Raw genomic sequence first — 15,564 nt, 5'->3', positions numbered from 1 at the left:
AAACAAACAGAAAAAACACAAAACAAAATAAACCAAACACAACAAAACAACCCAAGTCCATATGAAACAGATGATAAATTAATGAACTAAATACCTAATTATCTTTTAGGAGAAAGCATACAGTTTTCTCTTGCATTGACTGAGGCTTCAAATGCACTGAATGTGTTTTTTTGTGGTGTGTAGGACAGCCTTCAATCAATACGATGTTAACTGAACCCTAACAAGATATTTGGGATCTTCTCTCTCTAAAAATAAACCTCCTCAAAAGAACTCCAATACACACCTGTTCCCCATACTTCATGCTGAACACTGCGAGAAAATATGAACTAAATCACAGTACACGAGACTCCTGACTGGCTCATCCAATCAGAGCAAGTGACAGTAGCTAGTTAGTTCTCTGACATCATCTCAGTACTTAATTACATCAGTTTCAATCAGCGTTCAGAGGAACTTCTTCATTTAAACCAGATGTCATGTGATCGTGACATCACAGTGACTCCATACTGCACAAAACAAAACGAATACAAATAAGAAAAACAAACTTCTCAGTTTCCATATTGTTTTTAATCACTTTAAGCAAATGAAACTGCTGTCTGGAAAAATCACTTTAAGAAAGGCACTTCACAAAGTTTTGTAATTTTGCATGTTTTGGTCACTCAAAGAGCTGCACATGCTAGTCATCTGAAACATTTATCGAAATGAAATCTTACAGCATTGAGCTCCAAAGGCCTTTCTGGATAGAGTCAAACCTCACAGATTAGCAGGGAACATTAATAATGAAACAGAGAATTATGCAAAGCATATTTGGACCATAAAGTCTCTTGAAATGAAAACAGATGTGAAGCCATCTTTCTGTCATCTTTTCAAAACAATACAAATCCTCCCAAGTGTCATTATGACCCAGAGTGAGCTAGATTTGACCAGAGCACCTGTCTGTGACTGAACTTGTGAAAGAGTGATGGTGAGATGATGGTGATTTGTTTTCTATGGGCCGCTGTTGGTCAGGGCAGTCTTAAACTGTCGCAGGAGCATTGAGCTCATTACGGTTTTCTCTGTGTTAATGGTGATCACAGCGTCAGGATCCTTCAGGGCAACCGACACCAGGACCAGAGATCCAGAACTCACCGTCTTACCAGCAAACCTGGAAACACACACAGAAAAATGGATTGGCTGGTTAGCTGGTGTTTCATCTGCATGCTAGCTTTATAGCGAGCGAGGAGTATAAATAGTTTGCTTCAGATGGAAAATCTACAATGGATTCAGGATTGACTTAAAATATCTTCAAAAGTTTCCTAAACAGAGAAATATAAAACATTAAAACAACCAATAATTCATTCCAATACGGACACAATCTACTTAACAGATACCCTTAATATTATTGTGCACAATTCATCCGTTCAAATTCCTCCCAAAAAACGACTCTTCTGAAGACGTAACCGTTGAACTTGAAATTAATTACACAAAACGAACGGTGAATGAGATTTTTATAAACTAAATTAGAGAATAAATGAAAGGTGCCTGCCACAATCAATGTATTTCCACTGTTTGCAGAGGATTTCATGACTAATGATCTGAAAAGAAGGTGATAATGATAATAGCCAAACAACAGTTAGTCATAATATATTAAAGATTTACATTTTTTAAAGATTTACAAAATGTATTATTTTTGAACATTTGTCAAGAGAAACTGATGAGACTTGTATTTTTGGAAACACACACACACACATAAAATTAATATAAAAATATAAATATTTTTGTTAATTGTGTAAGGTAAATACTATTCCATATGCCATAACTTATTCATAATATAATATAATATAATATAATATAATGTGTTCATAGGTTTACAGATTATATATAAAAAAGTGAATAAAACATGTATAATAACAAATTATTGTTTGTGTCCTTACAGCAAAGTAAGATACATTGCAAAATGAGTATCAGATTTCCAAGAGTTGATAACAATGAATAAGTATGTAAAGTATGTTTATATTCAATAAAGTGCATAAATATGTGCCGTACCCTTATGTGAGCAGAGCACTGGAGAGTGAAGGGGGAGATGTGTGTGTGTGAGTGTGTGTGTGTGTGTGTGTGTGGGTGGTGAACAGGCACAGCAGTCTATTATTTGGTCTGATTAAGAAGCTATTAGGGGCCTAGGGACACACTCCTGTCAATCACAGACTCGAACCTGGTCGCCTCTCACAGACAGGGAGCAAGTGTCGGGTGTGTGCACTAAATAGAGTGCAGAGGACTAGATCAACTTCAGTGAAGATGGAGAAAAGCATACTGAGCAATATTATGATATTAATAAACGCTCCACGGGAATTATCGTGTGATATCCACGTTGCAGTATTAATGGCCATTCACACCAGTACAGAAGCGATTAAGCAAAAATAATTCATTCATTCTGTTGTCGTTTCATATTAATATCCAAAACTAAGTGTGCTTTATTTTTACATTACATTTCATATGCAGCCATTTAGGAGTCACTTTTATCCGAAGAGACTATTTGCAGGATATAAGTTACAAGTGTAAGCTAGTAGTTCACAAGCAATGCAAACCTTCACTGGGATCTGCACTAATTTAGCATAGCTAAAAAAACGCAAAACACACTGCAATTAATGTGCTTTAGACAATAAGATAAGCGACACTGTTCTATATTCAAAATAAAAAGATTTTGGGACACAATGGATTTGCTATATGCACAATAAAACACAATTCTGAGTACCTCTTTGCTTAAAGTGACATGCTTCTGCAAGTGGATATAGTCACTGATGTTCAGTAGTAGAAGAAGAGTGCTTAATGCAAATCAGATATTTTCATCGCAAGAACAAGGTGAAATGGACCAATGAAATCAAATGCATACAAATAAATTAAGTAATCCAAAAAAAAAAAAAAAAAAAAAAAAAATATATATATATATATATATATATATATATATATATATATATATATATATATATATATAACAATTATATATATATAAAGATATATATAAAGAAATGGTTATTAAACCAAACACATGATCTTTGTGTTAAATATAAACAGTAAAAAAAAAAAGAAAAAAAAAAAAGTACAAGGGTAAAGCATTGTGTTAGCATCGCAAAAGGAGGTTGTGGGTTCGAAAAAAAAAAAAAAATTATATATATATATATATATATATTTATATATAATATAATATATATAAATAATAAATAAATATAGCCTAAATGCACTGTTAGTCGATTTGGATAAAAGTGTCTGCTAAATGCATAAATGTGTACATATACACACACACACCATAAAGATTATGTGAGTTTGTAAATCATGTTATGTTTGAAAAATTCTAAAAGGCTCGCTAATGACACATTCTCCAAACTCCAAACAAAAGAGTTTGACCATTTATAATGGCATGAAAAGCTGAACAGTTTACTTTCATATAAAAGCTAAGGATAATATTCGGCCTCTATGAGTTCTGCGCAGTGGTACAGGACGAACAGGTTTATTTTCACTTAACTGGAACACTTTTTTTGACCAAACATCTTGGAAAGGAAGGAACAACTGATTTTAAAATGCATAATAAAACCCACAGTTAAAATGTAACTGGATGTGTTGTCACTGTCCTATAACGGCATGATGCAAGTACACCAGAGTGAGCTATAGTAATAACAGTGATGAACCGTTCCATAGCGCTGTGGGAGAATTCCACACACAGACGGGAAACACTAGTGAACGCACCACACACGGCTCCACTGACCCTGTCTGACCTCTGCGCCCTTGTACCTCCTTCCTGTCGGTCTCTCCTTCCCTCTCTCACTGAGGAGGACCCACGTGCCTGATACACCGCCATCTGCCTCCCATTTACACAGCCTATTATACAACAATCAACCGTTTAGCACACACCCTCACACACAGGGACCCCATTTAGCACTGAGAAGCATGCATACCCCCCGTCCCACCAGGAGACCCCTTCTTTTACTCCTAAACTCTCTTGTCTCACGCACGCACGCACACACACAATGACCAGCATTTATCCATGACAGCATGAGACACAAGGGCCGTCAGAGCTACTGCTAACCAACTGGAGAGGGCGTCACATCTGACAATCACACACACAAATGTTACACGATAGACAGAATGATAAAACGATAGACAGATAGATATATGATCAGACATATATAGATAGTTGACATATACAGACATTGCAGATGTAGTGCATTATATCTGTGCTGCTGACATCTGATCTCTCGCTCCCTGCAGCTCTACTAATGGAGTCTAACGTTTATAAAAGTCTTATTTACACATGGACTTAACGCAGCCCTGAGGCACATCCTATGTGTGTGATAGAAACCCAAAGCCACTTCATTCACATGATTTTAGTGGTCTCTAAGCTCACATACACAAATATAGACACAAACAAACACGGTACAATTACAGCTGCAGGTCCTGATACTGGACATTCATTGGGTTTAACTGTCTGTCTGTCGCTCATTCTCACACAAAATAAACATCCACACACTCACAGCAGCTTTACTCAGTGTGTGTGTGTGTGTGTGTGTGTGTGTTGTATACGCTGTGGTTCAGGCTCTAAATGGGTCATTGGTATTCTGGTCTGTCACCATTGGGCCTCTGAACTGGATTAATTGAGGCTGTGGGAAGAAAAGCAAAGCAGAAGCCCAGCGCTGGCCAGCCGGACTGCTATCGATCCACACACACACACACACACACACTAACACTTTCTCCTAATCGGAGAGAGACAGAGAGCGAGATTAAATGACTGTCGCCTCTTTATTCAACCTTAAAGACTGGACTAGTGAGATTCCTGTTCACACGCAACAGTTATCATTCACTTTCACGGATGGAGCTAAACAGTGAAAGAAACATTGCTCAGGCCACATTTACTGAATCAAATTTGACTGAAAACGGGTTCAAATCACAGATTAGCAAAAGTGTTGATGTAAATAGATGAATGTCACTAAATAAAGAAATAAAGAAAAATATGTGAAAATACATTCATAAAAATTATATTTTTGTCTTAAAATAAAAGGAAGCTGTTTTGAACTGAAATATTTTTTCATGACAATGAAGTAAATTTCCCTAATTCTTCTTAGCATAATGCAAAAAAAAAAAAAAAAAATTATATATATATATATATATATATACACACATATATATATATATATATATATATATATATATATATATATATATATATATATATATATATATTCATATATTCATTCATAATTATTACTACAATGCAAAGACTATTTACGAACCATGGTAGAGCCTGCTGCATTATCTTTATTTTTAAAATAACAAAAGACAAACATGCTGAAAAGTACTTTTATATTGCACATTTATATTAAACATATAAATAGACATATAACATATATCTAATTGTACCATAAAATTGGCACTGAATAAGTAAAAATATAATTTTTTATATATCAAAACATGTATTAAAACACACACATTTATATAAGTTGTATATATAACTAATAACTAATAGTCCTAAAATGGCCTTCATATTCTTTATGCAGAATATTTATTTTCTATTTTGGGGGGACATGTTTCCTTCAGATTTATAAGCTACTTCATCCAGTCGGATTGGGACTGGTCATCACGGATCCATAAAGGTTAACCACTATAACTAAATTTCCTATTCACACATCTAGCATTCAGAAGCTAGTCAGGAAAGCAAATGTTTTGCACTGGATGCACCATATGGTAAAGCCTTATCCTAGTATCTCGTTCCTCTGTGTCCTCAAATCTGCAGAGAGGGTTTTAGTCATCAATTGCCAAATGTCGGTGCCAAGTATGTTTGTGTGTGAGGGTGTGTGTCTGTTTTAAGAGTCCTCTGTACTAATAGAGGTTAATGTGAGTGACCAGATGACCAGCTGTCCCTCTCCAAAATGAAGGACAAGCTCCTCTCCTCTTCACTGAAACAAATTCCACTCACACAGCTGCTAACTAATGGCCACGCACAGGAGAAAAGAGCACGTAAACTGAAGAGCATGCATGAAATATGATGTAGACGGACATGAAGCAGTGTGGTAGAGCAGAGGACAGGAGACAGAGATCACAAGACTCCTCAAGAGCTCAATGCGATGTCTCTGAAAACAGAAGTGAAGAACGTACTAACAGAAACCAAAGAACCAAACCCTTGATGAACCTCAATCCACATTTTTAAGGAGATGTTGAGCTACCAGTTGTCATCATAGTCAAGTTGTTCCTTACAGCACATTCTCCAATGACAAAGTTCTAAATGTCTTTTATGTTATTAATCAGCTACCAATAATTCTCTAGTCCTATTAGTCCAAATTAACACATATTACTGTATATAAATATGTATAGATTTTTGTAGATTTTGTATATGTATTTACAAATACATCTTATGTTAATAACTGTTCCAAATATGTTAATCATGATAATCATATTATCTATATATATATCTATATATATATATTCACAAATACATCTAATATCTACTTAAATGTTATGCTATATATGTGCATATAAATGCATGTGTATTAACAATTATAAATCATATATATGTGCTATAATAATTATATCAAATTAAATAAAATATCAAATTAAAGTTATATATATAAATGCAATATTCACTATCTTTGACAGTAAATAGCTGGTTATTTTATTTATTATTACCTATTAAAGTAGCAATTTTTCTATTCTCATGCACAATACTTACATTTGTTTTTGTTATTTTCGTAAACCCTATGATACTTCTGTGCAATAAAAAGGTTGATTAGTTGACTAGTTGTTGAGCTTACCCACCAACTAACATTAAACACAACTTATGTGATATTTCCACTGGTATGACTACTTATGACTGCTGTGAAAAAACAACAACAACAGTGAAAATAGCTGTGATTCATTCAGTCTCTGTTTAGTAACAGAGGACATGATGCTTTCCTTCTGTGATCTAGAGAAGGACAGGAACAGAGTCTCATTTAGAAGCTGCTCCTCTGGATTTCTTGTAGTCTCCCACTAAAGCAGTGCTGCCCCCTGCTGCCAAACAGAAGAACTGCACCTCACAAACACCCACAATCCACTAAAACACTGAGCTCAGGTAGTCCTACCAGACCAGTAGGTACCATTAAACACAGAAAGTGCAGGACTTTGTGCATAAATAGTTAACAATGGTTTGAAAAAGGTCTCTACAAAAATGTATTCTACTAAACATAAATATACTGAATCAGTTGGTGTATGAGTTGCACATAAAAAAAGACAATGAAGAATATACAGCCCTAAAAATATTTTCTTTTGGTTAGAAAAGACACCAGTTGGAACTGTGGGACATGGAGAATCTCTTCTATTTTACAGTCTAACACTGAGAAACACCTCAAATGAAATGTACATCTAATTATATTTATTTGTTGTTACCTATTAAAGACTACATCAACCAGTTAAAATCTAAACTGCATGACAAACCAAATAAAATCAGAAAGAATACACTATTAAACTTCACAAAAACAACTCGCACTGGACATCTCCGTCATTTGTTTATGAGTGTAAGTGTCTCAGGGTTGTAGAGGAAGGATGAAGGAGAGGGTTTTTTCGGGATGTCTGTTAAGAAACGGCCGTGTGATTGATGACATGCTCTCATTTGCCCGATTGCGTATTCTAAATGAAATATAGGCCTTTTCCACCGACCTGCAGGCATTGATTTCCACTCAGCCTGGGTGCGGTGTGTCCTTGTGAGGAAGACTTTAATGCTTCTCAAGGTGCTTTCATATTCGCTCATATTTTATAATTCAATTAGCCTGCATCAGAGACTGCCCCAAAGTCCAGACCAAACATCACTGTGTTTGTGTGCATACATGAGACAGAGACAAATAAGTTTGTCTGTGTGTCAGCAAAAAGGCTGTGTGTGTGTGTCTGTGTCTGTGTGTGTGTGTGCACGTAGGAAAGTTTTGGCTTCTATAGTCCTTACCAAAGTCAGAAAGCTTTTTTCCTTTGGCAATTCCTCTGCAAATAAAGCTCTTTAAAAATGTTCAGGAGACACAAGCTAATCAGGGCCTTTAAAAACATTATAAACTGCATTTTAGGAATAAAAACATTGTTTACTTTACTTATGAACCACTTTTCCTTTTTTGATGACATTCCCAAAAGTAAGCTGTCAGTTTAACACAGCTTTTAGGGATATGTGTTTATAACTAAGGTAAGAAATAAATACAAAGTAAAGTTTCTGAAGAAGAAAAAAAGGTGTTAAAATATAAAAAACACAGGGCACTGGAAGAAAAACAATAAAATACAACTTAAAACAGAAAATGTAAAAGACCAGTTTATTTCTAAGAATCAGGACATATGCTTTATTTTTACCTGTATATGTTCTCCTGACTGGAAGGAATAACTCCTATGTTGGCGACTGACACCACCTTTCTGTTCACTGATTGGCTGGAGAGGTTTTCTGGCGTCATGGTAATTGTTGCCGATGACTCGTTCATGCCCACCAGTTTACCTGAGCACAGAAATAAACATTAGTTTTACACTTTTAATAATCTAGCCTCTACAGAGGTATTCAAGAAACAGTTGAAAAATCACCAATTTGCATCTTTTTTATTTTTATTTTATTAGTATTTTATGTCAATTGTTCTGGGAGCTCAAACTGGATTGAAAAGTAGAAGAGCCACATGTAAGTTTTGAGCATATATTTGCAGAATATAACAGCAGGAGCTTGTTTATAAATTTGAGATTAAAGAAGTGCTCAAAAAAGCTGTCAAAACAGTAATATTATTTGTAAAAAATGTGTCATTACTCCAGTTTTCAATGTCATATGATCCTTCAGAAATCATTCTAATATGCTGATCTGCTGCTCCATTAACATTCATTATCAATGTCTAAACAAGTTGTGCTGCTTAATATTTTTGTGAAAACTGTGTGCAACCTTGTTGAATAAAGTTATACCCTAACAAAATTACATATATACAGACTGTCATGCTGAAAAAATAAATAAAAAATTGACAAAATGGGTAAAAAAATACTGTAAAAAAAGAGCTAAAAGTAAAAAGATTTGAGAGGCAAAGGAGACAGATGAACAAACTTAAACCGAACAGAACACCAGACACATCTGTTCTGGATAAAGCTTTTAGGAAAGGGCACCTCTGATTCATGCAAAGACAAACCTAGCATGTATACGTGTGCTTTCTTTCATATTTAACATCTGATGTGCGCAGACCGAAAGCTACTGGGGGTCAACACAAACTCGGCTTTCAGTAAGAGCATGTGATATTTGTGGGCCGTGTTGGACCACTCCACTTGATTAAGACTAAAACGAGAGGAGAAACACGGAGGCCGTGCAGGACATTAGCCAGAGATGGCGTGAATAAGCCTCGTCGAACAGTAACAAGCACATAAAAGCAGAACGCCGCTGCTCCTTAACAAGCTTCTTCAGGGAAACATGAGCAGACAATATGGCTTAATGCGCCCAAACTGGACTAAATGAAAATGTTGTGTTTCACTTAAAAACACAGACAGACTGGGTGCTTTTCTTTCCAAAAGGCACAAACTACGGCCCACTTCAGCGTGGCTTTCAAACAGCATGAATGTGAGAGTGCACTGTGATATCTACAAACACACACACACACACGCGCTCTCTCTCGTTTAGGGGGCAAGGTTTTGAGAGTGCTCATTTAAAGTCTTAAATCTGTCCATTAGGCTCTATTGTAGAGAAAATGTGGAGTAAATGAATATAGCGTGGCTCATGCTAAAAGCCTTTGCCACAGCAACCAATTAAGAATAAATGATTGGCTATAAAAAGAGCCTTACTTCCTGTTCCTCATCTGTAAATAGTGAGGCGGGAAGCACTCTCTTCGCTTTATTAAAATGTGCGTGCACGCGTGTCGTCCTGAGTGAAGGTATAGGCGTCTTTCTAAAAAGACAAGGCAGGAATCCATTGAGCGTAAATTAAAAATCAAACCCGCCGTTTCTTTCGCAGAGCGTCTGTTTCATTATGTCGGCCTAATGTTGGACCCTAAAGCAGAGAAAGGTATTTGAACGGGCCAGGTGTGTGTGTGTGTGTGTTCCCGAAAGACATTTGAACAAGCCAGATGCACGATAACCAAGCTTTTCTCTTCTTGGCTTCTATTTATTTGGTTTTCCCGTGCTTGTGTTTGGTTCATCAGCTGGTTTGTTGTGCAAACAAAGGAAGGGGGAACAGGAGTTTGATCAGGAGTTTAAAGCTGAAGTACAAATTTCTGTCAGTAACAAAACACAAAAATGCAAAAATGACTGTTTTCAAACAGGTTTCCATTACCCAGCCTGTCATTGGTCAGAGAAATAGATAGCTCCGCCCCAAGCTGATATGACTGGTTGAGACTAGTGGTCGACCGATATATTGTCAAGGCCGATATATCGGCCGATATTTGATAGATCATATTTGATTTGAGTGTTTTAATAGAGAAACATTACTGCAATTTGGAATTATTGGATTTTTTTTTTGCCAGTTTTCATAATGTAAACAGAGAGTGCATATGTGAGTCTTTGATATTAATTTACATATTAAATAGCCTATTATAAATCTGTACACTAGATGAGGTAAAATAAACCATGTGTATGAGTTCACATTCTATTGATTTGTATTGGTGAGCGTGCAATACCTGAAAAGTAAAAATACATTTCTCAAATGACAACAAACTTTGATTATAATTTTGGAAGAAAATAAACAAACTATTATTATTTAACTATTTAAAAGCATGACAAAAATGTGAAGAAAAAAAGTTTTCATTGACTAAAATGCTTGTTTAGTCAAATAAACAAAAACAGGACAAGGTTGACTATATATGTGACCCTGGAGAACAAAACCAGTCTTAAATCGCTGGAGAATATTTTTTTGCACCCTCAGATTCCAGATTTTCAAATAGTTGTATCTTAGCCAAATTAGTGCCCGATCCTAATAAACCATACATCCATGGAAACATGTTTATTCAGCCTTCAGATGACGTTTGAATCTATGTATAAAGTTTTTTGGAAAAAAAATGACACTTGAGACTGGTTTTGTGGTCACAGATGATAAAAAAAAAATTGTGTTCATATCAATCAGTTCCTCACAAAATAGTGCTTAGGACCCCCATGGTCCTGTGGAGAACAGGTCAGATGTGTCAGTCTAATTCTCCTTGGACAACTTGTGTTGGCTTTCAGCGGAAACGCTAAGTTGCACATGTGAAGTATACTATGTGTGTCAGATTTGCCTGTCTGAGATTTCTGCATCAGTGATTAAATTCACAGGGACAGTATTTCATGAGACTGTGTGTGTTTAAATAACCACATTTAAATGTAAAGAATTTTTGAACAGGTCATGCCTGTCACCAGCACTCAGCTTGTTCATCAACTAAACATCGCACACATTCAAAGTGGTGTAAAAAGAGTGGTCAGCTCTGGAGAAGTGTGAATACGTTAACTGATCACATGCACTTGAGTTTTTCTAGGATGCACTGGTTAGGATTGGCAAAAGATTGAATTTTACAGTAATAATAAATAAATAAAATTAATTAACTTTTTTTTTTTGTCCGTCAAGTTTTCAAAGGATTATCATGAACTAGCTTCATTATCTATCCTTGCTTCACGACTTGCATGACACAGTAAATAACTAAGTGTTTTAATATTGTCTATGAACATCATCTAACATTCATATAAAATCACCCTGGCCTGTGTTTTGAGGTTTTTAAGAGTGGTGTATAGATGTTTTTGACGATGTATTTTTGAGGTCTTTAAGGGGTTATTTCTTAGTACTTACAGCATCAGTGTTGTGTTGTGTATGTGCTAAGAGGTGTTTGTATTACCCTGCTCTTTGGTGAAGTCTGCTTCACTCATTGTGATGGGCAGCAGCAGCTCTCCTACCGCAGGCTGGATGGACACGCTGAATTCATCTTCTTTAGTGCTGAAAGAAGAAAGAACAGCACCAAAAGGTCACCACACACCTGTCCATCTTTTTCTATGTTCCTCTCTTCTAAATATACACTGCTGGTCAAAGTTCTGGAGTATCATGTGACACTGAAGTCTGGAGTAATGATGCTGAAAATTCAGCTTTGCATTACAGAAATAAATTACATTTGAAAATATATTCAAATAGAAAACATTTATTTTAACAAGATTTTACTGTAACTTTACTCAAATGTAGCCTTGGTGAGCAGAAATAGACTTCTAAAAACATTTAAAAACCGTACATATAGTACATATACTGTATTTGGTACAGTACAAAATATTATAGCATTTATAATTGTATATATGCATTTTATGTCTACTCAAGTAATGCCTTCTTTAGATAAGTAATGAGATATATTTTTACAATTGTGTGTGGGAAAAGAAAGACCAGGATGTACAAAGAAAGTAAACAGGGTAAATTCGGATGTCAAGATACTGATGTGATGAAGCTGTAAAACATTTCCTGGAAGTTGTAACAGTGTTTCAGAGTTTTTAAACAAGTAAAAACATCAGACATTCGAGAGACACCGAAACACAATCTATTTTGTTTTCGGTCCCTCCTCTCATTCCAAAAGAGTAAAAGAATAAAGTGATTGATTTTCAGGTTTGCCAATTTACTTTGTAAGCAGCCAATTAGCTGAGAAACAGAACTGTTATTACCATCCAACTGGATCAATCATCACTGATCCACCGATGGAGAGAGACGAAAGACGGAGAGAAAGAAAGAGGGAAAGAGAAGGATGAGAGCCATATCTATTTTCATTTTCGTATTGATTAGCATCATCACTGTTTGTGGCCTGCCATAGGAAAGATGACTGTCGGGTACTCCAACAAAGACTGAAATCTGACATTAAAGCCCCATCGTGAAGAGCGGCATGCTGGGAAACAGGAAGCCAATAAGGAGTGAATCCAGGAACGGGATAACAGGGGCACCATGGAGATCAGGTGATGAGGGAAAACAGGCTTGAAAAAGATTCAGAGACCAAATAATCGTCCCAGGGATCAACGTGCAAAGTAAATCGAGGGATTTCTTTCTAATACAGCATAATCTCTTGACGTAGCCACAATAAAGAGGGGCCGAATCCCTCCTTAAACCAACTCCATGAGCTCGGCTTTCATCGAGGGGCACAGACACGTGTGCAGGCCTGACCTGCGCCCACTCGTCTCCATGTCATTGAACTCACATTGGCTCCATTAGCACACATAATCTACCGGTCGCCCGCTCACTCCCTCTCTCTCTTCAGCTCGGCTGTTTATGGTGATGTTATTCACGCCTGGCTATTTCACTGTATCGATCACAAAAGCCTCCAGCGTAATCGAAAAAAGAAAAAACAATTACAAGCTTTGTGGAGAAGTGTAATCACTCTAAATTAGATTATTAAAAAAATGTAATGCATATTATTACCATTCACCATTTTTTTAAACGTATTGAAAAGGGGAACAATTAATTTGGTCGTATTTCACCAGGTGTAAGGATAATGAACAATAGTAATGTAATCTATATAATGACATGCTAGCGATATCATAACGTGCACACATTGTGAGTGTGTATTAATGTTTTTGCTGAATGTTGTTTTTTAAGGAAAGCGAGCACCTTCCTTGTGCCTAGTTCTTAGATGTGTCAGAGTGACCTGATCTAAGGCTTGTAGTGCTACTAGGGCTGTGCAAAAAATCGAATGCGATTTTCATGCACATCTCATCAGTAAAGACGCTCCTGTAATTAGAAGTATATCTGTAGCACGTGCGTTCAGATCAGGGTTGCCAGGTTTTCACAATAAATCCTGCCCAGTTGCATCTCAAAACTAGTCCAAAACTAGCCCAGTCGCATTTCCAGGAGGTTCCCCGATAAAAAAAAAAAAAGTTTTTTGGCAGGGTTGCCTTGACAAAATTGGCATTTTAGGGGCTAAATATCACGTTATTTGTATTGGGGTTGCTTCGACCCGCGGACATGAAAAACAACCGCAGACTTGGCAACACTGGTTGGCATTTACTACACAGAGCCGTAATTCAATGACAATCTGCACAACATCGATGTTAAAATCGCAGGCAATTCTTTTGTCGATTTTGAAAACGATTTTGTGTTAGTTGTCGGTAGACTACGGCTCTGTGTAGTAACTGCGCTCCACCTGAACCAGTGTTGCCAAGTCTGCGGTTGTTTTTCACATCCGCGGTTCAAGTAACCCCAATACAAATAACGTGATATTTAGCCCCTAAAATGCGAATTTTACCAAGGCAACCCTGCCAAAAAAAAATTATTTTAACCCCGGGAAGCAATTTTTATGGGGGAACCTCCTGGAAACGCGATTGGGCTAGTTTTGAGATGCAACTGGGAAGGATTTGCTGTGAAAACCTGGCAACCCTGATCTGAACACACGTGCTGGAGATATACTTCTAATTACAGGAGCATCTTTACTGATGAGATGTGCATGAAAATCGCATTTGATTTTTTGCACAGCCATAAGTGCTACTAAACCATAGTGACTCGAGATAAGCATGGAAACTGTAAGGGACTTAAAGATTCTGGCTCCATATAACAATGTTTTCTGTATATGATATACAGTATGCAGTGAACAGTTACCACAGCTGGAAGTTTGCAGCTTGTGTGGAGTCATTGAAGTCTATGCCCATGGACACCGTTACTGACGCCTGCGGCTCCAAACGCTCTGAAGAGAGAGAGAAAGATGTGTCAGCATGCTGTGTGAACAACCAAAACAGAAAAATCTATCTAATTCTATAGAAAAAGATACAACATTTAAATGAACATCAAAGAAGGAAGGAAAGAAAGCTGAAGTAAGGATGGACTGAAAGTGTGAAAGTTGAACTAAAGGAAGTGAATAAGGAAGAAAGGAAGGATGGATAGAAGCCAGGATAGGACAAACGGAGAAATTGAAGAGAGAGAAGTAAAGGTAGACAGAAGAAAGACAGCAAGGAGGTCTGGAAGAAAAAAGGAAATAAAGAAATAGGAAGGACAAAGAATGAGAGTAAAGATGGAAAGAAGCAAGAAAGGATGTTAGGCCAGAAAGAAGGCCGACAATTGAAAGGAAGAAATAACAGAATGAAGGAAGCAAGTACAAAATAAAGAAGGAGGGAAGGTAGAAAAGTAGGAAAGAAGAAGGAAAGTATGAATAAAGGAAAAGACCAGAAGGAAGAAAAACTAAAAGGAAGAAATAATGGAATGAAGGAAGTATGCAAGAACAAGCTTAATGAAAGAAGAAAGGAAGGAAGGATAAACTAAAGAAAAAAACGTAAAGAAGTAAAGGAAGAATGTAGGGAAGACCAGAAGGAAGAAAGTAAGAAAAACTGAAAGGACAGAAGGAATGAAGGATGGATGGAAGGAAGGAAAAACGAGAAAAAGTGCTGAACTCTGAATGTGCAGCACAGTCTAGAAAGAAGCGTGATCTATTCTTCTCCCTTCCAGCCATGAAATTCATCTTTGTGATGCTTTAACAACACAAGCATGGTTCAATTTAATGTTATCAAACCCAAACCTGTCTAGTGAATGACTAAAACTGTTTTGTGACAGAGAAAGAGAGAAACAAACAGAGGAATGTGAGTGTGTATTTGTGTTTTGCACCACTGTGAGCTGTGTGTCTGATGAGAGGACCTCTGCTAATCGATACACAGGCTGAAATCATATCA

At 36.6% G+C, this 15,564-nt stretch overlaps 1 protein-coding gene across 1 annotated transcript in view; it reads right to left on the bottom strand.

Annotated features, from left to right (window-relative positions):
- Nucleotides 1-546: 546 nt before the first annotated feature.
- The window catches only part of LOC113095292 (AP-3 complex subunit beta-1-like), a 52,555-nt gene continuing 37,537 nt past the window's right edge, over nucleotides 547-15,564 (bottom strand). The window contains exons 24-27 of the mRNA XM_026260868.1: nucleotides 14,504-14,588; nucleotides 11,784-11,881; nucleotides 8,326-8,464; nucleotides 547-1,141 (exon numbers count right to left, since the gene is read on the bottom strand). Of these exons, the coding sequence (XP_026116653.1) occupies nucleotides 985-1,141; nucleotides 8,326-8,464; nucleotides 11,784-11,881; nucleotides 14,504-14,588 (479 nt within the window). The 3' untranslated portion in view covers nucleotides 547-984. The remainder of the gene's footprint in view (nucleotides 1,142-8,325; nucleotides 8,465-11,783; nucleotides 11,882-14,503; nucleotides 14,589-15,564) is intronic.

This window comes from Carassius auratus, unplaced genomic scaffold (assembly GCF_003368295.1).
Source record: "Carassius auratus strain Wakin unplaced genomic scaffold, ASM336829v1 scaf_tig00215652, whole genome shotgun sequence".
NCBI classification, from domain to species: domain Eukaryota; kingdom Metazoa; phylum Chordata; class Actinopteri; order Cypriniformes; family Cyprinidae; genus Carassius; species Carassius auratus.
Note: the sequence above shows the minus strand (reverse complement) of the source record. Positions and strands in the feature narration are given on the sequence as shown.